Genomic DNA, 23,526 nt, shown 5'->3' on the forward strand with positions numbered 1-23,526 from the left:
AGTGGGTGGGATAGGAACACCCAGATGGGTAATTGGATGGGATAGAAATAAGGAGGGGTGACTATGATAGGAAATGGGACGGGGAATGAAAAACACTTTTGAGTGGTATGACCAGAGAGTCAGTCCCTTTATCATTCCCAAATCACATGATAGGTTAGATATTATTTAGGCATACTAGTGAGTGCATGCTAAATGTGCATTAGAAAAACCCAATTAAAAATAACAATATTGTGAAGATTTCAAAAGGAAGCAAAAAGAAAGCTCACCCCTTTCCTGTTCATCTACTATTAGTTAAGTGACGTGTTATGTTAACCAACTAAACTCAAGGCAATTATTGAGTTCATTTAAATTCACCAATTTTAAAAGGTAAATTAATTTTTTCATCTTATAATAGTTAACTTTTTCATCTCATAATAATTAACTTGAATAACTCTAAAGAGAATTTTTTGTTTTTTATGATATGCATATATAAGCAAAGGTTGCTTTCTTTTTTGTCTAGCTTTTTTTTAAAAAAAGTAAATAGAGTAGAAAGAAACAAAAATATGGGAAAGGAATCAATATAATGAGCCCTCAAGATACAAGGAAAAGTAGTAGTGGCATAAAAAATCAACTTATGAACCAAATTCTTCAAGAAAATAATGAAGTATAGAACAATTTATTGTCCCTCCTTAATAACGATTCATCAAAATATTCAGGCTAATCTAAAACGCTTTCACTTTTTATGAAGATAGTCAAATTTAAGGATTAAAGTTTCTCTTGAACTAAAAAAAAAATGGTCCAATATTACCATTGAATGTAAGTTGTTCAAGAGTGGCAAGATTTTGAAAAATCATTTCTCCTCCTCGGTTCATCCAACAGTCCGACCCTGGTTCAAACTCGGTTCATCTACTCAATTAACCAACCAAACTTGAGCCAACCACCACTGACTTTCACTCCTCAACCCAACCGAACCCTTGAATTGACAATTTCACCCCTAAACCGTACGGCCCCACACATGGACCATGCAGCTCATCCATTCGATAAGCACTCGTAGGCTCGGACTAAAATGAGAAAAAAATTTATTTTTTTTATCCTTTATTTCTTCCCTCAATCCAATTCTCACTCCCGATTTTGTGCTCTCTCTTCAGAGCTACACTCGCTTTCTTTCTCTAGGGTTTTGATTTCCCTGTTCGCCCCAAATTTGCTCATAATTTTCAGCCAAGAAAGTAATCCGAGACGCTAAAGCGCATTTGCATCGATTCAATTCTCCCAATGTGAAAATCGTTTCGGCTTTTTGGATGTTTGTTTATTTATGTATCTAGTTTGCTAGCTCATTTTTTTGCGTCGGTTTTGGGTTGTGGCGGTGTTCATCAGATGATATCAGTGATGATGAGCAGCAGCAGCAATAATCCGTTCGAATCTGATCGGAAAAACGACCCGGGAGAAGAAGCCAAGCCTAGGGTTTTGGTTCCTGGCGATGAAAAGGTAAATTTTGGTTTGAATTTGAATTCAATTGTTTCTGGTGAAGATGGCATGTCTAGGGCTTCCATGCATGTGGACGAAAATGCTAGGGTTGGGGGTGGGGGTGGGGGTGTTAGTTTAGTGGTTGATTATAAGGTTTCTGAGGAGGGTAGGGTTTCTGGGGGTGTCGATGAGGTTAGTGAATTTAGGGTTTGTGAATTGAAGAATGTGGACGAGGACTTGAAAAATGTGAGTGGCAGTGGATTTAGCGAGGTAGGGAGTGAAATGAAGAAAATGCAGCAATTTGACTCGGGGGGTGGGGTAGATGTAAAAGTTGAGTTGGTTAGGAAGGAAATTGATGATAAAAGAGATGGTGGAAATGGAAATTTTGAGGCTAAGGATCAGCGTTGGAGTGGTAGTGGAGCAGATTACGATTCAATGCTTTCTATGTTTGATCAATATGCAGCGAATGGGAAAAGTGAGGCAGTGGGTTATGGTTATGAAATTGGGGACATGGTTTGGGGGAAAGTGAAGTCGCATCCATGGTGGCCAGGACATATATTTAATGAGGCTTTTGCTTCTGCTTCGGTCCGGAGGACTAAAAGGGAAGGTCATGTGTTGGTGGCCTTCTTTGGAGATAGTAGTTATGGATGGTTTGACCCAGCTGAGCTGATACCCTTTGAGCCAAACTTGGCTGATAAGTCTAGGCAGATGAATTCTAGGACATTTACGAAGTCAGTGGAGGAGGCTGTTGATGAGGTGAATAGGAGGCAGGGGTTGGGTTTGGCTTGTAAGTGTAGGAACCAGTTTAATTTTCGGAAGACAAATGTTGAGGGATACTTTGCTGTAGATGTGTGTGATTATGAGACAGGATTCTATTCCGCAAGCCAGATCAAGAAGGCAAGAGACAGTTTTCAGCCTGGCGGGACGCTTAATTTTGTAAAGCAGTTGGCTTTGACACCTATGGGTGATGATTTTGGTAGTATCAATTTTATTAAGAACAGGGCCACTGTTTCAGCTTATAGGAAGGCAGCATTCGAGGAGTTTGATGAGACCTATGCCCAGGCTTTTGGTGCTCAGCCTGTACGCCCTGCTCCACGAAAAGCACCACCAGAGCCATCAAGAGGTATTAGTTGTTTTAATAATCCCTGATTGCAACTCCTATCTTCTTAATGCACTGCTTGCTAATTATTGCCAATAGGCTCATAACACTATTTTGTGAGCCCACGAATGTGAAAAGTTGCCATAGGCTTCTAATATTTTTCATTCATAGTGATTATTTGTTTTTTTTTTTGAAGTGCAATATAGCTTGTCTAAATGTTTTGCCTTGCTGCATTACCTCCTTGTTCTCTGATGAGTGTTTCATGCTGTTTGTGCAAGTACTTGGCAATTTGGTAGTAAAGGCCTTCGAATGGTGTGTAGTTTCAGTTAATGGGATTAATTTTTGCATCAGGAAATATTGTTTGGTTATGCTTTAATAGGCTTTTTTCAGTTTGTTTTACCACATGTAATGCACCAAGTAAAAGTTGGTAAAGAGTGTTGATTAAATCTTTATATGTGATGACATGTGATAGTTATTGAATGTTGGAGTGTCTAATATGTATAGATTTTCATAAACACCTAAATCTTATCTGCTGATTTATAAATGTGAGATAAACTGAACCCATTCTCTGGCCCTTTTTAGTTAAATCTTTTAATCTGGGAAACTTCCATTTTCCCTTCTTAGTGCTTGAGTGCATGACAACAGCTCGCACCATCTTGTCTTGATGCAATTTGCATTTAATGGGATGCATCCATTTTCCTTTCGCACTAAATATGTGGTTCATATTTTGTGGGCAATTTGGTATGCATGTGAAGCCAGAAAACTTGTTATTTTTATTCATTGCATGCAAATTCAAGAGGACAGTGGTTTTTGCTCCTTTTGGTAATGCATAGTAGCTTTTAATTCTTTGAAGAAAGAGATTGCAGGCAATGCATCAATTGCTGCTTATACTTGAAAAGCATTTCATAAGGTGCCAAAGAGGTTTTTGCCATCAATAGCTGGAAAATGGAGAGTTCTGAGATCTGTTAACTCCTATCTGCAACTTCTGTAATATCCAATTTTCGTTTTGGCTGCTTTTATGTATTTTTAGATGCAGAAAAGAGTTATAGTAGTTCATATTTCTCACAACAGAAACAGTGGATCTTATTGAGATTGAAATGGTACTTTTTAAATTACTTCTTCATTCGGAAAATGAAAGTAATACTGACTCAACTGGGGTACGTTTGTATCAAATTTACCCAGAATATTGACAAATAGTGCATACATTCAAAATTCAAGTTCTGTGCATAGGCACTAGGAGGATTACTTGAATGTTGTCCTCTTCCCCTTCTTCTGTTGTCTTGTTTGGAGGAACAGAGAATAAGCGATGCCTATAAACAAGAAAGGACAAGCATCCATCATGTACCTATCAGTAAAGGAGTCAACAATGGAGGACAATATTTATCACCTTCAGCAATGCTATTATGTGCCAGAAAAGATAGTGGAAGTATACTGAAGATAGTGGTTTTCCAGGATATATTCAAACTTATTATCTTTTCATTAAATGGGAGCATGCTGAACTAATTGGTTCATAAATGATTGCCAGTGTTGGTTGTTTGGTTTTGTTACAGCCTTATGTACAAGAAAGATAGTTTAGCTTTTCAGGCGGCTTTCTTTTCCTTACTGTTACTGTTCCGTATTTCCTATTTGCTTTCTGTGATTAAACTTTTCTATTTGCACAAGTTCTCTTATTTCATTTCTAAGTTATTGATTTTTGGTGGTTATCAGGATTTTGACCAACAATTTAAGTGCAAGTACAATTTCATCTGGGGAAGCTACTTGCTTTTTCCCCTTCGAACTCTTAATAATTAATTCTTAGTCTTCCCTCTCCCTCCTATACTCTAGTTTTGGGTTTCACATTCATTTTTCTCAGCAGATGATATCCTAACTGAATTTCTTTTTTCTTTTTTTAATTTGCAAGTACTTGCTTTTTTAATTCAGAGGGGTAGCCTTATTGCTCAAGAGTTGCAGCTTTATAATGATTTACATCATTCGATCAAGAAGTCATTAGTTCCAAAAACCAGACTGTAATTTCAGATCCGGCACCATTTTATCATACATAACATTGAGCTTTATCTCCCCATCCTCCATGTGGAGATAACTAAGTGAGCTTTAGTTTGACTGATGCATTAGCTTTTGAAATATTTGTAGTTACTAATCAATATCAAACATAAAAGTCATATCATTACAGAGATATTACCTTGTTAATTGTACCTAAGGCATGTGTATAACATAGTCATTACTCAATCCAGATTTTTTTTTTTTTTTTTGTAGGAAATATTTATCCCTGCTGAGTTGCCATAGAAATATTTAGGAATGTTCAGTTGTTAAGCTCTTTATGAGTCAAGACATTCGACAAGTATACTTGCTGAGAAGGGGCATTGCAATGTAATACATGTGTTGATGTAGACATGCATCCCTGAAGAAAATTGGAAGTGATTAAATTGGTAACGTTTAAAGTCATAGTTAGGGAACCTAAAAGGTATTACGAATATGTCTTTCTGATGAAGATAAAGTTGAAATGATTAGCATTTACTAAAACTTAATTGTCATTTGGTTTAGATAACAGGAAGCTATGTACAATTGCTGTGGAAGATTTTTCTTCCAACTTGTAAAGGTTTAACCCTGCTGCTAGGCTAATTTCTGCTTAGCTTTTCTGCAAGATAATTCATGCAAAGAACTGTTTTGGTTGGATGGAAAGTAATTGAATTATTGCAGACAGTAATAAATATTGGAAGACAAACGCATAGGAAGAATTAGAAACTTCTACAGGCAGTTCAGATTTTTTCATGAATGACCTCCCAAGGTGTAGTAGAGCAATTCGTATCCAAAAAATAGCTCAAACATGGGAACTGTCTTACACTATCCTTGGTTTTTCTACTAGCCAATTCAGAGAAATTTCTTGAGGTTTTCTGAACAACCAGAGAGAAGAATAGGAAGAATAAGGAACTCTAGAAGTTTACAGCCTTCTTGTGGATGATCCAATTGCTTGAATGGAAGGTTGCTTTTGAACGGGAACAAATACTTGAAAGTTGATTTTGGCAACCAGTATACCCTTGGCCTTTCTGCAAGCCAATTCTTGGAAGTAACTGATTCGATAGTAATAGCTAGTTTGTGAGTTGAGGATAGAAAAGAAAAGAAGAGAAAGGGTAAGTTATGTGAGAAAAGAAAGGATAAAAAAAAAATTTGTAAGCTTCCATCAGTTTTCCTTCGCTTTCCGCCTGTTTTGGTCAGAAAAATTTTGCACTGTAGCAGCGCTTGGCTTCTCTTCAAGATCCGTTCGTTTCTTTTCTTTTCCGTCTCACTTAAATCTCCCAAACGTGAAAAGTCCACCTTTCCCTTCCTTTCTTTTCTATTCCTTTAAAATCTGAACTGCCAAACTAGCTATAAGAGTCCATGTGAACAGGAAAAGGGACAGAAGGATAGGAGATATGAAAAAAACTTGGGAAGTCCTTGTGTATTATTTTCTGTAATCCTTGTGGTAATGTTCCTTAAACTTGAGAGGTCCTTGTGCATTTTCTGAGACCCTTGTGGTAAGGTTGCTTTTGATGGGGAAAGTAGCTAAACCATCACCATTAATTTGCTAAGCTAAGAAGACTAATAGCTGCTCATCCTTTTTACGAACCAATTCTTGGAACTGACTGTTTCAGGCACTATGAACAGTACCGTGAACAATAACGAAGAGAAGAATGGTAGGGTAAAAAATGGTAAGAGTCCACATACCCTTGAGTGACTTGTCAGTCTCTAGGTAAGGTCCACTATGAATAGTGAAGCAGCTCAAGTGGCATTATGTCATGCAGGAAACCATATAATTCTCGTTAGTTGCAATTAAATAGTTACAACATTTTGAGACTCAAGGTTTTATGAGGGAAACTTATTTAAGGACAGTAACCCATTATAAACCATAGCAGATGTCTGATCTACCATTCTAACTTACTAGACAATTAAAAGACCATTACCTGCCCCTAAAACGTACATAAGTCCAGGAAAAGTAGATAATTCAGGAAATTTTCAAATCCTTGTGGTTATCATTAAAAACAAAACAAAAAAAGACTGGAGTTAATTCTGAATGGTCTGATTCAAATTAAAATTGTTGTAAAACATCTTGAAAGCTTTCATTGCAACTAATAAAGACTTCAAGGTTTAATCCTTAATTGACTGCATCAGGATTTCTTAGAAATGTTTTCAGCATCTCTCTCCCATTCCTGTTTTGATGGTTCTTAGTAAGATCACCTTTGGCGCTTCAAAGACCCTTCTGACACCCAAAACAATTAAGCAAGAACTCTTCTGCCATTGAATTGGAATGAGAGTTGAGCATGGCGAAATGATAGCCTTAAAACATTAAAAAGGAGATAAGAGTTATATAGAGGAGATTATTCTTTGTGGACATTGTGAAATCATATTGGGGTGGATTAGAAGTGGCTAATGATGCAATGTAGCTTTAGAATTTTAGCTCTTCTCAAATTGTAAGCTTCACGTTCCTCTAGTAATAGCTCAATCTTTAACGTGGACCCTGTGGAATACTTCACACCTTATCACAGTCAAAGCCTTTTGATAGTGCATTAGGCCTTGTTGAACTACAAGGGATGGATCAAATTTGAAATTTTACTTTGAAGAACATTTCAGCAGAAAAAGGATGCAGTAATCTAATTTATTCCTTGCAATGGATTTCAAATGACTGAAGGAATGGTACTTTGACAAATCTGTACTTTTCGTGCATAATCGCATGTGATTTCAACATTTGTATTTGTATAGTTTTATTCAGGTGTTGCATTTTGACTTTGTTAGTTTTGTCTTTTAGTTCTTGCGTGCATCAATATCAATGTAGTGGAGAGAAGCTTGTATTTGTAGATTTGAATTTGATTGTAGTGCCTAAAGATTTTATTTTTTTGTGTTACAAATTCTCTGCAAATACTTTTTCGATAGAAATGTCTGTGATTGAGAGACTTGAACACGTGTCTCAGTAGGTACTCTTCTTTTTGAATGTTGTATTTGTGCGTTTTTTGGTTTTCTCTCAACTTTTATTTTTTATTTTTGTATTTTTTAAATTTTGCTAGTGTTGCATCTTGCCAAGTGTCTGTCTTTACTAGTCCTCTATAAGATCATGCTTGTGTTAGCTTTGACTTCATTTTTTGTAAGTCACTAATGTTTCCCTTCAGTTAACTGCACTTATCTACTGCTAATTTTTTGACCAAAAAAAAAAAAAGAAATCTATACTTATTGTTACCTGCAAGTCCTTTTATTGGTTAGCATATGGCTCGTTTGTTATTTTGAGCTTATGGCTATGTTTTTCTGCAGTTCCTTTGAGTGGTCGACTCGTGATTGCTGAAGCTCTTGGAAAGGGGAAAACTTCTTTGAAATCCAACAAGTCAAAGGACCAACTAGAGAAAGACAAATATCTTTTCAAACGAAGAGAAGAACCAAATGAGTTTAAAACCCACATAATCAGCCGTGGGCAAGGAGGCTCCTCTAGCCTGCCTTCTCAGGGCGTTGGTTCTGTTCATCTGTTAGAAGGCATGCATTCTTCTGTAGTAGATCAAGCAGGTCAAACTTCTGTATCTAGAGTGACTGGGGGTTTTGAGCAATCTGCAAGTCAACCAGCTGGTGTTGAACAATTCCGTGGGCAGGAACATACTCACAACAGCGTTGGTGGAAATTTCCTTTCTGACATTAATGATATAAAACCTGTTGCTCAGGGTTCTAAGCTGCAGACTGATAGTGGGACAAAGAAAGGAAAGCATCATAAACGTCCAGTAGGGGAGGTGAACTCTGAGAAATCTGGTTCAGTGGAAAAGATTAAGAAGAGAAAGAAAGAAGGAAGCAGGGAGAATAGCTCACATAATGTGGTGATACCCGGTATTAATGTTAAAGAAGCAGCATTTGCCGGAAAAGTTATCGGCAAACCTGCAGAAAAATTTTCCGGTCGTGGAGACGATTCTCAAGTTAAGCATCTGGGAAATGATGATGCAGTAAAAGGTTCTCTGTTGCCCGACTTGGGAACTAAACCCTCGATGGTGAATAATGATACTCAGCTTGAACTTCCCCGGTTGCTTGATGATTTGCGAGCTCTTGCTCTTAATCCCTTCTATGGTGCAGAGAGGAGTTGTCATGCAATTGTACGACAGGTAATTTTGAGATTTCGGTCCCTTGTCTACCAGAAAAGCTTGTCCTCACTGGTTCCAGGTGAGAATGAATCAAAAGATGCTCATGGTATAACGCCCTCTCCTGTCTCCTCTGACAATCTTCCTGATAATCTGAGAGAGAGGTCATCTGTGAAACCTCCTAAGGCTCCAACCAGACTGGACGATCCCACAAAAGGTGGGCGCAAACGTGCCCCATCAGATCGTCAAGAAGAATTGACTTTGAAGAAAAAGAAAAAGATGAATGATCTGAAATTACTGACTACAGAGAAGAAAGCTGCTCATAAGGCTCCAGAGGCTCAACGAGGGGATCCAAAGGATACAAGTACAAAGACTGTGGCTCAAGCACCAGAAAAGAAGGCTGCTCAGAAACCTCCAGAAGTTCAAGTAGGAGATGGAAGAGAAATCCCCAGAAAGACAATGCCTCTGGCACCGGGCAAAGTTTCCAGATTGGATCCTGCCAAGACAAGGGGGCTGCCAGCGAGGGCTGCTGATCCAACAATGCTGGTTATGAAGTTCCCAGCAGGCGCAACATTACCATCTTCTGCAGAGCTGAGGGCTAAGTTTGCACGATTTGGGCCACTTGATCATTCAGGTACCAGAATCTTTTGGAAGTCATCTACAATTCGTTTGGTCTATCACCACAAAATTGATGCCCAGGCAGCTTTAAGATTTGCTACCAGTGGTGCCACTCTTTTTGGGAACTCGAATGTAAGGTGCCACCTTCGTGATGTTGAGGCTCCTGAAACAGACTCTACCAAGGTCCAAGAAGATCCTTACCCCGGAATCTCGCAATCCCGGGATTCCCCAGTGTTGCAGCAAAGGCTGGCGGCAGCTGGTGTTTCTCAGCCAGTCCAACTTAAATCCTGTCTTAAAAAACCATCTGGGGATGATGGGGCATCAACAGGAGGTGGTAATGGCACTGTTAGGGGGCGTGTGAAATTTATGTTGGGTGATGAGGGAAGTGTTAGGACAAGTTCTGATGATGCTGCAACTTCTCATGGTTTGAATTATAATAGTGAGAAAATACATACGGTTATTCCTCCACCTCCACCTCCACCATCAATTCTTCCTGTTGCACCAAATAAATTTCACCATACTGAATTAGTACCAAGAAATGTGCAGAGTTTCAGTATGCCTGCTGTCCAACCTATGCCAACGCATATTGATATATCACAACAAATGATAAGTCTACTCGCAAAGTGCAAGGATGTCGTGAACAACGTGACGGGTACCCTGGGCTATGTGCCCTATCACCCTCTTTAAAGAACTCATATGGCTAATGGGGCGGCATCACTGAACCTGCACGTCGACTCGCATACAAAGGCAACTTGACAAGCTGTGATTCAGAGCCCCTTCCTATCAGAAGTTTGGCGAGGATTTTTTATGTTGCCGCAGAGGATTAGAATGGTAAATCTTGTACTGCAAATGGTAATGGTGATGGTGCTCTAGTATTTATTTTGCTTCTCTTTTTTATTATTATTTTTTTAAAATTTAGTTGACCAAAGTTTTCCAAAAGTAACTGCTGAACTGTTCTGGGGATATAGCCCTCAACGTGTTATCTTTGTAGGCATATACCGTTTGGCATTAAACTTCAGAAATACCACTAGTTAGACAAAGTTGAATTGGGGATTCTGTCCGTCTCTCCCACTCTCGGAAACATATAAATACACAACCCCACCCCCAGAAAGAAAGAAATAAAAAAAAACCCCAAGAAAACAAATAAAGGAAATGACCTCCAGTCCCACACATCCCAGGTAGGCAATATTATTACTAATAATCAGATGAAGAAAAGCTGGAGTGAGCATGAATTCGCTTTTATGATGTAAGGTGAATGTGATTGCGCCATGGTAATGAAAGTCTGTCCGGTCAGCATACACTTGTGGGAGTTGTATTGCTAGTGGATTCACTGCTTGCTCTCTGTCTCCTAGTGTTTGAGCCGAGCTGGAGTGAGCTGCTTGCACTGCTCTCTCTCTCTCTCTCTCTCTACCAAGTATGTCCCAACTCGTGTAAAACGAACCTTTTACCAATATATGTTATGCATATTCTTTCTCTTGTGGGAAATGCCTACTTGACTGATTAGTTGCCGTTTCTTTTCACTAATTTAAAAGAGTTGGGAATGATTTGTGGTGGATTCTGGTTTTGGTCCTTGCGGAAAAGTTCAGAACCTAACCAAAGAATCGGATACTCTTTTTTTAAGCCCTTAAGTTTTAACCCCCCAGCCCACAAGTTGAATATCAGTAGTATTGTGGGCAAAAAAAGAAATGTCATCGCTAAAAATAAGTACACTTATTAAAAGTTAAAAGAACAATAAAAAACCATATGTGAATGAATGGGCAGCTTAAAATGGGCTCGCACTTTTGTGAATAGTGGCGAGGACGCCACACGTTTCCTTATCTTTCAAGGCGGAGAAACCCAATTGGAAAGATGGAAAGATGGAAGAATTGTACTTGAAATTATCCCTATTATTAATTGGTTAAACTGCTTTTTTGTTTTTTCACTCTGGAATTTCTCCAGAACCATCGCTTTCCGCGTAGCGTAGAGTTATCCATATCCATCCACTCGAACCGTACGCGCAGCAAACAACAACAAGAAAAGCGGCTAAAAGGGTTGAACAGAACAGCATAGATGCTTCTATGCCTATTTTGTTATGTATATGTATTTATCTTCATCTGCAAGAATCTTATGATTCAGGAAACATAAATGACGGACCACACTAAATATGCTCTCCTTTTTGGAAAAAAAAAAAAAAAAACTTCCCTCTGTTTGAATTTTGATGATGTGATTTGGGTCGGTTTGGTATTGGGATAGGAATCTTCTCTGTCATTTCCTTTTCTCAAGTCGTAAGCTTTGCATTTGCAGCCTCCTATATATTGTCGTACCCATTCCTGCGTTCTTCGCCATCCAAATTTCTTGAATATTAGTTCCTGTAGTATCCAATTCTTTTCTCTTATAAAACCATCTTTTGTTGCTTTCAATCTCATATTGATCCTTCAAGAAAAGAGAAGGGAAAGCTTCGAGTTTTGATCTAGAATGGAGTGTTATCCATTGGACCTTACCATCATATCTGCAGAGGGATTAAAGAATGTCAACGTGTTCTCGAGAATGGATGTTTTTGCCGAGGTTAGGATTTTGGGATACCCCAAGAACAAGCAGAAGACGCACGTTGACAAGAATGGTGGCACCGCTCCCAAATGGAACCATCACATGAGATTCATAATTGATGAGCCTTCCCTTAACAATCCAGGCGTATCCCTCCTCATTAAGCTCAAGTCTGACCGCACTTTCGGCTCTGACAAGGAGATTGGAGAGGTTAACCTCCCGATCTCTGAACTTTTCAATGGTGGTGTCGATGCTGACACGAAGGATTCAGGCGAAAGGGTCGTGGAATATCAGGTCAGGACCTCCTCGGGAAAGACCAAGGGAACCATCAAGTTCTCGTACAAGTTTGGGGAAAAGTTCAAGCAAGAGGTGGAAGCCAAGAAGAAGAATGTGGGTGAGCCTGTAACCGCTTATCCTGCCCCGCAACACGCTGCAGGGGCTAGCATGGCATACCCGCCCCATTATGATCAGGGTTATGCTATGCCCCCTCCCGGTTACCAGCAGCCCTATGGAGGATATGCTCCTCCTCCTCCAGGATATGGTGGATACCCTCCTCCTTCAGGGTATCCACCTGCAGGTGCACCAGGATATGGATATCCACCCCCGCCCGGGTACGGATATCCTCCTCAGCCATACCAGCAAGTCCAGCCCCCTAAGAAAGAAAAGAACAAGATGGGAGGTCTTGGCCTGGGGTTAGGGGCTGGATTGCTTGGAGGGCTGCTGGTTGGAGATATGATGTCTGATGTCGGAGAAATGGCTGCCTATGATGCAGGCTATGACGATGCATTGGGTTTCTAGATGATGATGATGATGATGATGGGATTATCAGTGTTCTAACCATGTTTTAATGGTTAGTTAACTTGGGTTTTTTACAGAGCTCTCTAAGGATCTGAATGGAGCTTGATGTTTTATATTAGCATAGCCATTTGTCTTTTTCGACTTTTTGGTGTTTTGAGAGGGAGAGAGAGAGACTGGAATGGGGAATGATAAACAGAAACATTATGTTGATGTATATATGTTTTGTCATTGACCTTGACAGTAAGTCAATTCGATTGACTACTTTTTTTTTATTTTTTCTAATGTGGATCTTTTTATTTTATTTTATTTTATTTGTTTGGTCCCCTTTGTTTACATAATTTTGGTTCCTTGATGTGTTCTATTGAAAAGGTCTGATCAATTCAATAAAGTAAGCATCAGATGCAATTGTGAAGGGGAGTTGTAAGATGGATGCTATTATTGTTTCCTTGTGGTTGCACATTCATGCACAAGATTTCATGTTATAAAATAAGATTTGATGTTATAGATTCTTCGATTTTTTTAATTGTTTGAATTGTAATTTTCCGTAAAAAAATTTATACATTTATCATTAATATATTTTCTAATCATTTTTTTAACTCATATATATTAAATCACTACGCTATAATACATTTTTTACATTAAAGAAAGGCAAAACAATTTTTTGATTTCCCCCTTATAGTGACTTAAAGGTGTCACGTGACCCAATGCAAATGCCCATTCTATAGCCCTTAGCAACATCCGAATGTCACAAGAATGTACAAATTTATACTTTCCATTCCAAGTTGATTGTTCATTATTTACATGTTATTGGTGTAACAAGGAGTTGCAGCTAAATTTCAGAAATTTACTTATATACTGTTTAAATTAGTTTATTCTTACCCTAGATTTTTTTTTTTTAATTCTTGTGTTTATTTTCTCTCAGTCTGTTTGAGCATGCATTGTTTTCATGTGCATTCAATGTCGTATTAATTTTCAAAGTAAATACATCTCTCTCTCTCTTTTTTTTTTTTGGTCCTTTAAGGGAAGATTAGTTGAAGTTGGTTAAAAGTCTTCTCCTAGATAAGAAAGAATTCGTTTGAGATTATCCTTTTACTATTAGAATTCAGCTCCATGTCTAATTCTAATCTATTTGTACTCCTTTTCTTTATCAACTTCAACATGGTCAATTAATCTTCTCTGTACAATGCTTCTTTTGCACCCTAATTTCCTCTCGATTTCTGGGATTCTTCTCTCCTGAATTCATCCAAGAAAAAATGGGCTACATACCCTTAGATATCATAGTAAAATCAGCAGACGTTTTCAAGAATTTCAATCTTTTCTCCAGAATGCATCTTTACACAACTGTATCCCTTCTAGGAGACGACGATCCTTCCACCTCAAAGCAGAAGAAAACAAAGGTTGATGAACACAGCGGGTCGCATCCCTTTTGGTGGTTTCCAATGAAGTTTCAAGTTGATGAATCAAAGTTGCAGAAAGACAATCTCATGCTTTTGTTCCAAGTGAAGTGTAGTCGAAATTTTCGTGGTGACAAAACTGTTGGTGTTCTTACCCTTTCACTAAAAGAATTATATGACTCTAGTAAAACCCAAAAATTCCCTACCAATGTTGCTCATACCATCAATTCTAGGAATTCTGGAAGACTTCATGGTGTGCTATATTTCTCGTATATGTTTTGCTGTGACAATGGCAATGAAACTACTTGCATCGATCAGAGACAGAAGAATTATCAGAGTTATGATCACCAGAAGATGGATCAAAATTCAAGAAACGATACTATTTTGTCATCTGCCCCGGTGCAATGGACTGATCCTACACCTTCAGCACCATATATTGCCATGGAAGATGATGAATATTTTTTTGCAACAAGCCCTATTGATTCATTGCCAAATTCACTAGTGAATGGCCATAGTTCTGGATCCAGTAGTACGCCTTCAGCACCATATTTGCCCAGTTGAGAACGGATGTTCTTCAATTTTCTAAGGAAGATGAACTCTACAAAAAATTATTGTTGTGTTTAAGATATTCTTGATGAAGAAGCCCTTTTCCATTCCCTTCAAGTTGATCTATTTGGGAGAATGAGTATAATAGGTTGAGAAGTTTATGCCACTTGAAAGTTTGTTGTGTACCTTAAACAGTACAATTTGCTAGGGTAAGTTCAACAAACCAATTCTTTTTACTTATCTTCTTAGAAATTCTGGTCTTCTTGTATGATGCCAAGTATTGCAATAGCAACCATGAGTTTCTTTCTCTCTCTCTTTTTTTCAATTGTAATGTTTGGGGGAATTTTTTTTTTAAATAACTTCTTCCATTAGCACTAATGCACAAGTCAATTTTTCTCAACTGTCAAAGGGCAACACCAATTGACAAAGGAATTCTATGAAAGGTGTTTTTTTTTTTTTTTATCAAGTTAGTGTATTTTTATGTTCCATATGTTTTTTTAACCAGTATTGTTTGAGCAAATATGAATGAAACTTCAATGTGCAAGGATTTCTAGTTATTTGCTAGTACTAAGAACGAAACAAATTAGGTTTTAGTCTCCTAGTAGACATTTTGTTGTTAGTACAAAAAGAAAGATTAGAGCAGCAGCTTGCTTATATATCATGTTGTCTTGAAGAATCTGTTGTCATCTGCAGAAAATATAGATCACACAAAGTAATTTGCTCATCAGTCATATTCTTTTTTTTTTTTTCAATCTTTCCGTCTCTCTCTAGATTCTTTCCACCTCTAACCGTCAGGCATAAGTTCGAATTCTAAACTTGATAGTTGAGAAGACTCTTAACAACTCTTTCCAGCTCTCTCCTCGTCATCATCTTCCATCGCAACCTACATTGCATTCACTTAATCTTTATATTCTTTTTGCTTTCCAAAAAATGTCTATATTCATTAGAAAAAGCAACAAGATAAAAAGGGGAAAAAACACAAAAAACAAGGGGAAAAAGAAAAATGAAGATATCGTAAAATTGCACTCTTAAGCCCAAAGGAATAATAACCTACTGGAAAATAACATCAACAATCACTTCAGTGCCAGAGAAATTGTCCAAGGATAAAGAGGACAAAGAGGAGTTCTGTCCAACAAGAACAATCAAGAAATTCCACAATTGTATAAGTCCAAATTTCTCCGTTTAAAAAAAAAAAAAAGCACTTGATAGTTCGTACTATCAATCACAGACAATAATCAGTACAATTAGGAGGTATAGAGAATATGTAGAATATTATAACTTTAATAACAGAAACACCCTTAGAAATGACGGAGAATATGTAGAATATTTCAACTTAAATAACAAAAACACCCCTCAATAGGCTGATTTTAGATAATTATTATTTAACTTTTTACAAGAAATACATGCTTAAGGAAGGGAAAACAAAAAAATCTAACACAATTTCCTATCAAACTTTCTTGGGCTACCAAAAGCTAGAAAATTCTTAAGATTTTCCAAATGAATTTTCTTTATAGGCATGGTCAAGTGACCCAATTTATGACAAAAAAAAATGTTGTTACCTTGCTCTAAAATAGGTAAAAAAATATTGAGTTTTTTCTTTCTTTTGTGAAAAGGATGGAAAATAGTTTTAAGGGCAAATGTGCTTGACTACTTGCTCAAACAGTACCGCGGAGATTTATCACTTCATTTTGAAGTTTGAAATATCAGAAACCCTTGTGGAAAAAAAAAACTAGCTAACCAAGTGATTAAATAGACCATCATATTCTTCAAAAACTCCACTTATCAATTAACACTAGAATTTTGCCCGTATCTTAGCACAATTTTTTTTTATTTATTGTGAATTTATACAAATATGAATAATTTAAATACAAAAATTAACAACAATCCTATATGTCCATTCATAGTAACTTTAAAAAATTCACGTATTCTAAATGTTCAATTATTTACTAATTTTTAAAAATTTGTTTGCATACTTTCACTATAATATGATAGTATATATTAAATAATGTATCCCATAACAAAAACTTGGTAGATATTCTTTTTTCTATAAATATTCGTTTAGATAATTTAAATTTTTATAATGACCATCAACCTAGAACTATATATTCATATTTAATTAAGCAAAAAAGATCCAGCAATTGGTTTTTTTTCATCAATAAATATTTAGTTGCCAACAATAATGGTAATTCTGTCTGTATAATAATTAATTCTCTTTTTAACACTAAGTTAATTCAAAATTAAGGGAAGAGATGATGAGAAATATGAATACTAGGATGAAAGGAAGTAATTTATGAAATATGTAAGATTTTAATAACTGTAATTTGAAAAGTGCTTTACTATAGTTCTATGTAATAATTTGATAGAAAGCAGATATGATTAAGATAAGATTAGTTATTTTTTAAAAGTTATTTTAGATATCATTAAGATAAGATTAGTTATTTTTAAAATTTATTTTAAAATTAGTGATAATTTTTGAACATATAATATAATATTCAATATGGGTAAAACCCAAGTGACCCACAACCCGTTAATTCTCTTCAATTAGGCATACCACGTAAGAGTGAGAAACACTGTGATTAAAATAGTTACTTTCATATATATATATATTTGAGCAAACTTGCTTACTAGACATTTAAATCATATGGCCTTAACAATTAACAAACCAGCATTAATATACGAAGTAAAATATCAACACTAGACTCCAAAGCAAATAACATGAGTCATATAAGATTAACTTCATCTGCGAAAGAGTGAAAAAAAAAAAAAAAAATCGGAGATGGTTATAAAGTGGAGCATTTTCCTCTTTATCTTCATCACTTAATATGCTTAGTTGTCATCGTATTTTATGTTTTTTTCCTTAACAAAATATTACACTTAATCACTTACAAAATTCTGTTTTAACAAAGCATTAAATTCACGTCACTTACAATTAAAAAAATATTTTTTTTTCTCTTACGAAATAGAGAATTTATTTATGCTTTTATTTAGCTTTGAATCCTTAATTAAGTAATTACTACTATTACTTGTTTCCAAATTAAGGAATTAGTTTAGCACACTCCACTTGTCCTAGTTCCACCATTTTTTTGTTGATTTTATTTTCCTTCTTTACTTCAAACTCCTGAACTCATCTCTCCTTCCTCCCACGAAGAGAGGAGGGGTCCCAATTCCCAGCCCAAACTCGTTAAGAAACCTCCGATTCGCCTTTTTCTCAGTCAATCAATCAATCATTCGATCAATGACCTCCGCCGTGTCTTCCTCCTCTCCTTGGCTTCTCCCCACGCCACCTCCTGCTCCCAGCCCCTCCAATATGGCCCCACCAAACCCCCCTCCAGCTCCCCCTCCACCGCCATCCTCCTCCTCCCACGACCACGGCCACGAGGAGGAGGAGGAGGATTCCTCCTCAATTGCCTCATCCGTCTCGGACTTCTCCGACATCTACACGGCTTCCACTGCGACCACAATTCAACCGCCCCAAAACCCTAACCCTACTACACCCAACTCCGCCACCACCGCCACAACCGCCTCCGGAGCCCAATTATTGCCTCCCCCAACTCTCCTCCACCTCTCCTTCAATCAAGACCACGGCTGCTTCGCCGCTGGCACCACCTCGGGATTCCGCATCTACAATTGCGACCCTTTTCGGGAAATCTTCCGCCGGGACTTCTCCTCCTCCTCCTCCTCCTCCGCTATCTCTGCTGTGGTTGGAGGTGGAATTGGGGTTGTTCAGATGCTCTTCAGGTGTAATATTTTAGCACTGGTTGGTGGCGGGCCTGACCCCCAGTACCCATTGAATAAAGTAATGATCTGGGATGATCACCAAGCTCGGTGTATTGGAGAATTATCGTTTCGATCAGAGGTTAAGTCCGTTCGGCTGAGACGGGATCGAATTGTGGTGGTTTTATTGCAGAAGATATTTGTTTACAACTTTGCGGACTTGAAGCTGATACATCAGATTGAGACTGTGATGAATCCAAAAGGGCTTTGTGAGGTTTCTCATGTTTCTGGGTCAATGGTGCTGGTTTGTCCCGGTTTGCAAAAGGGACAGGTTAGAGTGGAGCATTACGCCTCAAAGAGGACGAAATTTATAGTCGCTCATGACTCCAGAATAGCGTGTTTTGCGCTCACTAATGATGGGAGGTTGCTTGCTACCTCGAGTAGTAAGGGGACTTTAGTCCGAGTTTTCAATACTCTAGATGGATCACTGCTTCAGGAGGTATATTTATGAACTTGTTTTTTGTCTTGGGGTTTGTATAGTGCTAACTGGATTTCCATGTAGCCATTTAAAGCTCAAATGATTGAGTAACTAATCCATTCTTCTCTAGGCAGTTTGTAAAAGTAGTCTTGACAAAAGTTAGTAGCTTGATACAAGACAGTGCCTTGCGCAAACACATCTTAGATATGGGAAGATATCATCCCAGATAGCTTAGTTTGTGGTATTAGAATCCAGAAATTGTTTTTCTTTCTAAGATTGACTTGATACTTAAAGATGCTAAAGGTTTTTTGGCTAATTGATCCAGAAGCCTATAGAGACATTTCAGAGCGTTTACCAGCTTGGCTAGAAGTTGATAACAGGTTTTTGGTGTGTTTGTTTGTCTATGAGTTGCAGTTTCATGTGAAATCGTCTCTTCGCATGAATAGTGAAGAGTTGATTCAGGTATAGATACAGTACAGTCTTTTCTGGCCTTAAGTGGGAATGCCAGGGAATTCCTGAATAATATTTATGTAAAACAGAAAGTAAGCAACCTGATATCATCAATCATATCATTATGTTACAATCTGAAGTAACTCACATGGTGCATATACACGGCAAAGTTATTTTTTTTTTTTCATCCTGTACCTTTAGGAGCTCAGAGGCTTCCAAATAGGGGATAATTCATTCTCTGATATGGGGAATCTTGGGTTGATATTCTACAGCAGATTTGGCCTACCTCTTTGATTAGGCGAAAACTAGCACAGTGAACATGAATGTCTTAGGGTATCAAATATGTAGACCAAGATGGAGCTTCATGGTTACAACCGTTAAGATTGTTTGAGTGGCTGCCCTAAAGGAAGGAGGGTTTACCTGATGAATAGTTGTTGAATTATTGACTTTGAATGCCATTCTTGACAGAATAGCCGATGTTTCTCATGCTCGCTGGCATTGTGATTTACTGTTCCATCACTTGTTGCTTGGTGGAATTAACTGCTTGGATGGTTGAATATCGGAATTTATAACATGAAATAAAAATTTATACCTTTCCACTTGTTCCTCTCGGTTTTAAGTAAAAATGATACTAGATTATTTGATATCTTGTTTGAAATTTATAATCAAGAATAGTGAAACTTGTGCCTGTAAGAATAGGGTCATTTGCATCCAGTTAGTGGGAAAGTATATGATGGGAGGATAATGTATCATAGTTATAAGACAAGCCAAGGAGTGAACTTGTTTTTTGGTGTATTCGATATAAGGGCTTTTCTAATTACTATTCATTTAACATGGCCAGTTCATGGATACTCAACCCTTTCCTTATTGATTCGTTGTTCTTAAGCTTTAATTTTGTGCGCTTACTCAAATTCAGGTGAGGAGAGGAGCAGACAGAGCAGAGATTTACAGCCTTGCTTTTTCTTCGTCTGCCCAGTGGCTAGCTGTGTCAAGTGATAAAGGAACTGTACATGTCTTTAGTCTAAAGGTTGATTCTGGATCTTTAGGGAGTGATAGAGCACGTGGAGCAGCGGAACCAAACAATGCATCTCCAACTGCAGTTTCACATCTCTCCTTCATAAAAGGTAGTAAACTCTTCCTTCTAAATTTTGTGAATGATAGCATCAGGGAAGGTTGTTGAGAAAATTATAAGAATCATCAGTAATTTAGCAGAGTACACGCCTCTAGTCGAAGAAAACCATTAAATGTGACAAATTTCCACTCTTTATTATGATTGAAGTCTTTCGGGCCTTTAGGAAACTTTTGATCTTGAATCTGGAAGAAGGATAGGCAATTTATATAGATCAAAAGAACTCTCAAAGACAGGCTGATACCATTGTATAACTATTAGAAGCATTGGCTGCGTGTCTTCTTTTTTTTTTTTTTTTTTTTTGTTGGTACTTCCTATGAAAGGAAAATAAAAACACCTCTCTCTCCAAGATAAGGTCACATTGCATTGTTGCTAATGGTCTAACCTTTGCTCATTTAGTTTCAGTTAGTGAAGGGTGGCAGAAAAAATGTTATCAGAACTTTTATAAACATCTTTTTTGTGCTGAATTTTCCTAATGTTTTTTCCTCTGCTATTAAATCGTGTTAGAGTATATGTTCACTGCCATATCCAACTTTAAATAATTAAACAACCAGAGTTCTGACAAGTTTTGACTCTATTTGATCAGGCCAATTGTTCTTAACTGAAGACTATTTTCCTTGCCATCTGACAGTGGCAGATAAGACCCATCCCTTAATAAAATCCTAATCTGGGCCATAGTTACCAAGTTCCTGTTCAATTCCAGCACTTCTATAATAAGTGTTGTGAAGCAAAGGCACAATAGTGTAGCAGACAAAATAAAGAAGGCAAATGGGAGGTTATGATTTGTTGACTTACATCTCTTGGGTCTTATTTTGCAGGTGTTTTACCAAAGTATTTCAGTTCTGAGTGGTCAGTGGCTCAATTTAGGTTGGCGGAAGGCTTACAGCACATTGTTGCTTTTGGTCACCAGAAGAACACTGTTGTAATCCTTGGCATGGATGGGAGGTATGATTATGTTTTTTTATTATATGAGTTTATAAAACCGTATAAATTAGGTCTCTTTGGTTAATAGCCTTTTTTGGACATCGTAATTATCTGGTTCTTGTAGCATTATTAACCCTTTAAGTTCCTTAGCATGGTATGGTCAACCGAGATAATCAAATAAAAGTATCATACTATTGCACCACATCAAAGGTAAAAGATACAGGTTCTGCAGCAACTTAGACAGGATATCCTGATATTTAGGATCTATTACGGCTACAACTGCAGACAGACAGTTGCTTGTTAAATTATTTGTGTTGCAAGCTTTTTAATTGGTATACATGGCAGCCTTATTTTGTTTTAGAGCCAAGTCCAGGTTTCTGTCTTAACTTTCATAAATTTGCCTCATCTTTTGTATGGTTTATAATTGAGACTACTCTATGACTTCTCTCTGATCATTAAGGTGTTTTCTGATGCTCTTAAGCATATTGTCCTTTACGGAAGTCTTTGATGCAATTCAGGTCATCTTGCTAACCTGATTGATTATATCTATGTTTGTCTTTGAAATCTGTTTTCTGGAATAGCTAGGTGTTGTGTTTTATGGTAGATAAGATAAAATTAGTAGTTAAAGGATATACATAAGACACGACATAGTATGCTTTTATTCTTATGATTGCCTCCTTATGGCTATATAGAGGTTTCTCCCTCTCCCTTGGTGTGAAAGACTCTTCAATTGTAGCATGCGACGGTCTTTGTGAATTTCACTGAATATTTTAGAGATTGTTTGCACCCTTTTGATCCTGGTTTTTGTTTAAATCAGCTGGTATTCAGAACTAACCATATGGACATTATTGCAAATGCAGTTTCTATAGATGTGAGTTTGATCCAGTGGCAGGTGGAGAAATGACCCAGCTAGAACATCACAATTTCCTCAAGCCAGTAGAAAGTTTCTGAAGTTAAAAACAGAGAGATTTTCTGGCACCTTTTCTTGTGTGAGCATGGTTGGTATTTGTAAAAATAATCATTTGAAATTTCTTGACGAGACTGAATAAGTTGTAAATATCTGTAGCTAAAATTGGTCTGGATGTATATAGCTAGCAGTGTATAAATTATGATCATGGGGATTTATGCGATTACGAATCAGGCAGATGTGGCTAGCAGAAAAGTTCCTGAAGTATATTAATGATCTCATTTGAGTCCCAAACGTGTATTTATGGTCCCTAAACTTTTATGCTTCGGTGCCAAAATGCTAATTTGGCTCGAAACCTTCATTGTTATTCAAGTCATCTAGTTAAGGTCAAAAATGAAAATGGCGAGAAAGATGAATGTTAGAGGGGCAAAGTCGTTTAACAGCAAGCGGAACGCATCAGACATTTTCCCCTCAATTTTGAGATATTTATTGGTAAATTGGTACCCTAAATTTTGATTTTAGTACATTGCATATCAATCCCATCTCATTTTTTTTAAGCAAAATTTAACGTTTCACTGAATATCATTAACGTTTATATAGAAATCTGAGACTTATCTACCAACTAGATAAGAGAACAATTGAAGTTCTCCATTGAATGTCAAGTGTCAATATATTATTAGAGGAAGGAGTTTATTTTTTGATTTTTGGGGTTTAAAGAGTGAGAAATGTCTATTTGAGACTTGGTCTCCAAATTCAAGGGCTTAATAGTTCCTTACTATTTAGGGGCTAATTGGTAACAATGGTTTAATTATTTTCATTTGTTCCTTTTGTTTGGTTTTTAATCGGTTGGAAAGGTCAACTGAATCTTTTTATGAAAACTAACTCATTAAATAGTTGCTAACTATTTAGGATTATTTTTGTAGATTTGAAATTATTTCTTTTATAATTTTCTGGTCAAATGTAAATAGTTGTAGACTATTTGTGGGTCCTTTTATCACATGGGCTGTTTTGAATTATATTATAGTATTAATTATATAAATTAATGGAGTCATGCCCGTTAGAACTAATGTTCTTGTGTCATGCCCGTTAGTATGACTAATGACTAATGATGTAAGTTAGTCAACACCACCTTAATGGTCTTATTAGTCAGTGAAGTTCCTTCTTCTTCATTTAGCCAGAATTTCCTTTCTCTTTCTTTCTCTCGAATAGCCTCTTTCTTTCCCTCGAATAGGTAGCTATATGAGCCTGCAAAATCTTCACTTTTCTATCAATTCCTCCAACAACTAATTGTCCTTCCTTTTGATTGCAACCCAGAAAATCCTCCACACGCACGTGAATTTTTATTCTGCCCCAAAAATTAGGTCAGTGAAATTTCTTTTCCCCAAAATCTACGAGCCTGCAAAATCTTCAGTTTCCTGCCAAT

General features: G+C 37.1%; 3 protein-coding genes across 3 annotated transcripts; all 3 read left to right on the forward strand.

Annotated features, from left to right (window-relative positions):
- The first annotated feature begins 1,051 nt into the window (after positions 1–1,051).
- Positions 1,052–10,296, forward strand: LOC113732853 (PWWP domain-containing protein 1-like). Its single transcript, XM_027258856.2, has 2 exons — positions 1,052–2,566; positions 7,820–10,296. Exons 1-2 carry the CDS (start codon positions 1,354–1,356, stop codon positions 9,925–9,927), a joined length of 3,321 nt encoding a protein of 1,106 aa, XP_027114657.1. The 5' UTR covers positions 1,052–1,353; the 3' UTR covers positions 9,928–10,296.
- Positions 10,297–11,188: 892 nt separating this feature from the next.
- Positions 11,189–12,867, forward strand: LOC113732854 (protein SRC2 homolog). The gene has a single exon (XM_027258857.2). It carries the CDS (start codon positions 11,695–11,697, stop codon positions 12,559–12,561), a length of 867 nt encoding a protein of 288 aa, XP_027114658.1. The 5' UTR covers positions 11,189–11,694; the 3' UTR covers positions 12,562–12,867.
- A 4,728-nt stretch (positions 12,868–17,595) lies between these two features.
- Positions 17,596–22,397, forward strand: LOC113732855 (autophagy-related protein 18a-like). The gene is made up of 4 exons (XM_027258858.2): positions 17,596–18,714; positions 20,060–20,267; positions 21,091–21,217; positions 22,057–22,397. The coding sequence occupies exons 1-4, from the start codon at positions 17,737–17,739 to the stop codon at positions 22,145–22,147; spliced, it is 1,404 nt and encodes a 467-aa protein (XP_027114659.1). The 5' UTR covers positions 17,596–17,736; the 3' UTR covers positions 22,148–22,397.
- The last annotated feature ends 1,129 nt before the right edge of the window (positions 22,398–23,526 follow it).

The sequence above is a fragment of the Coffea arabica genome, chromosome 2e, assembly GCF_036785885.1.
Source record: "Coffea arabica cultivar ET-39 chromosome 2e, Coffea Arabica ET-39 HiFi, whole genome shotgun sequence".
NCBI classification, from domain to species: Eukaryota; Viridiplantae; Streptophyta; class Magnoliopsida; order Gentianales; family Rubiaceae; genus Coffea; species Coffea arabica.

Bases quoted from the DNA above. Each gene is read 5' to 3' on its own strand.
- LOC113732853 (XM_027258856.2), top strand. From the start codon at position 1,354: ATGATATCAGTGATGATGAGCAGCAGCAGCAATAATCCGTTCGAATCT. The intron at 2,567-7,819 runs GTATTAGTTGTT...GTTTTTCTGCAG, and splicing joins ACCACCAGAGCCATCAAGAG to TTCCTTTGAGTGGTCGACTC.
- LOC113732854 (XM_027258857.2), top strand. From the start codon at position 11,695: ATGGAGTGTTATCCATTGGACCTTACCATCATATCTGCAGAGGGATTA.
- LOC113732855 (XM_027258858.2), top strand. From the start codon at position 17,737: ATGACCTCCGCCGTGTCTTCCTCCTCTCCTTGGCTTCTCCCCACGCCA. The intron at 18,715-20,059 runs GTATATTTATGA...ACTCAAATTCAG, and splicing joins ATGGATCACTGCTTCAGGAG to GTGAGGAGAGGAGCAGACAG. The intron at 21,218-22,056 runs GTATGATTATGT...TTGCAAATGCAG, and splicing joins ATCCTTGGCATGGATGGGAG to TTTCTATAGATGTGAGTTTG.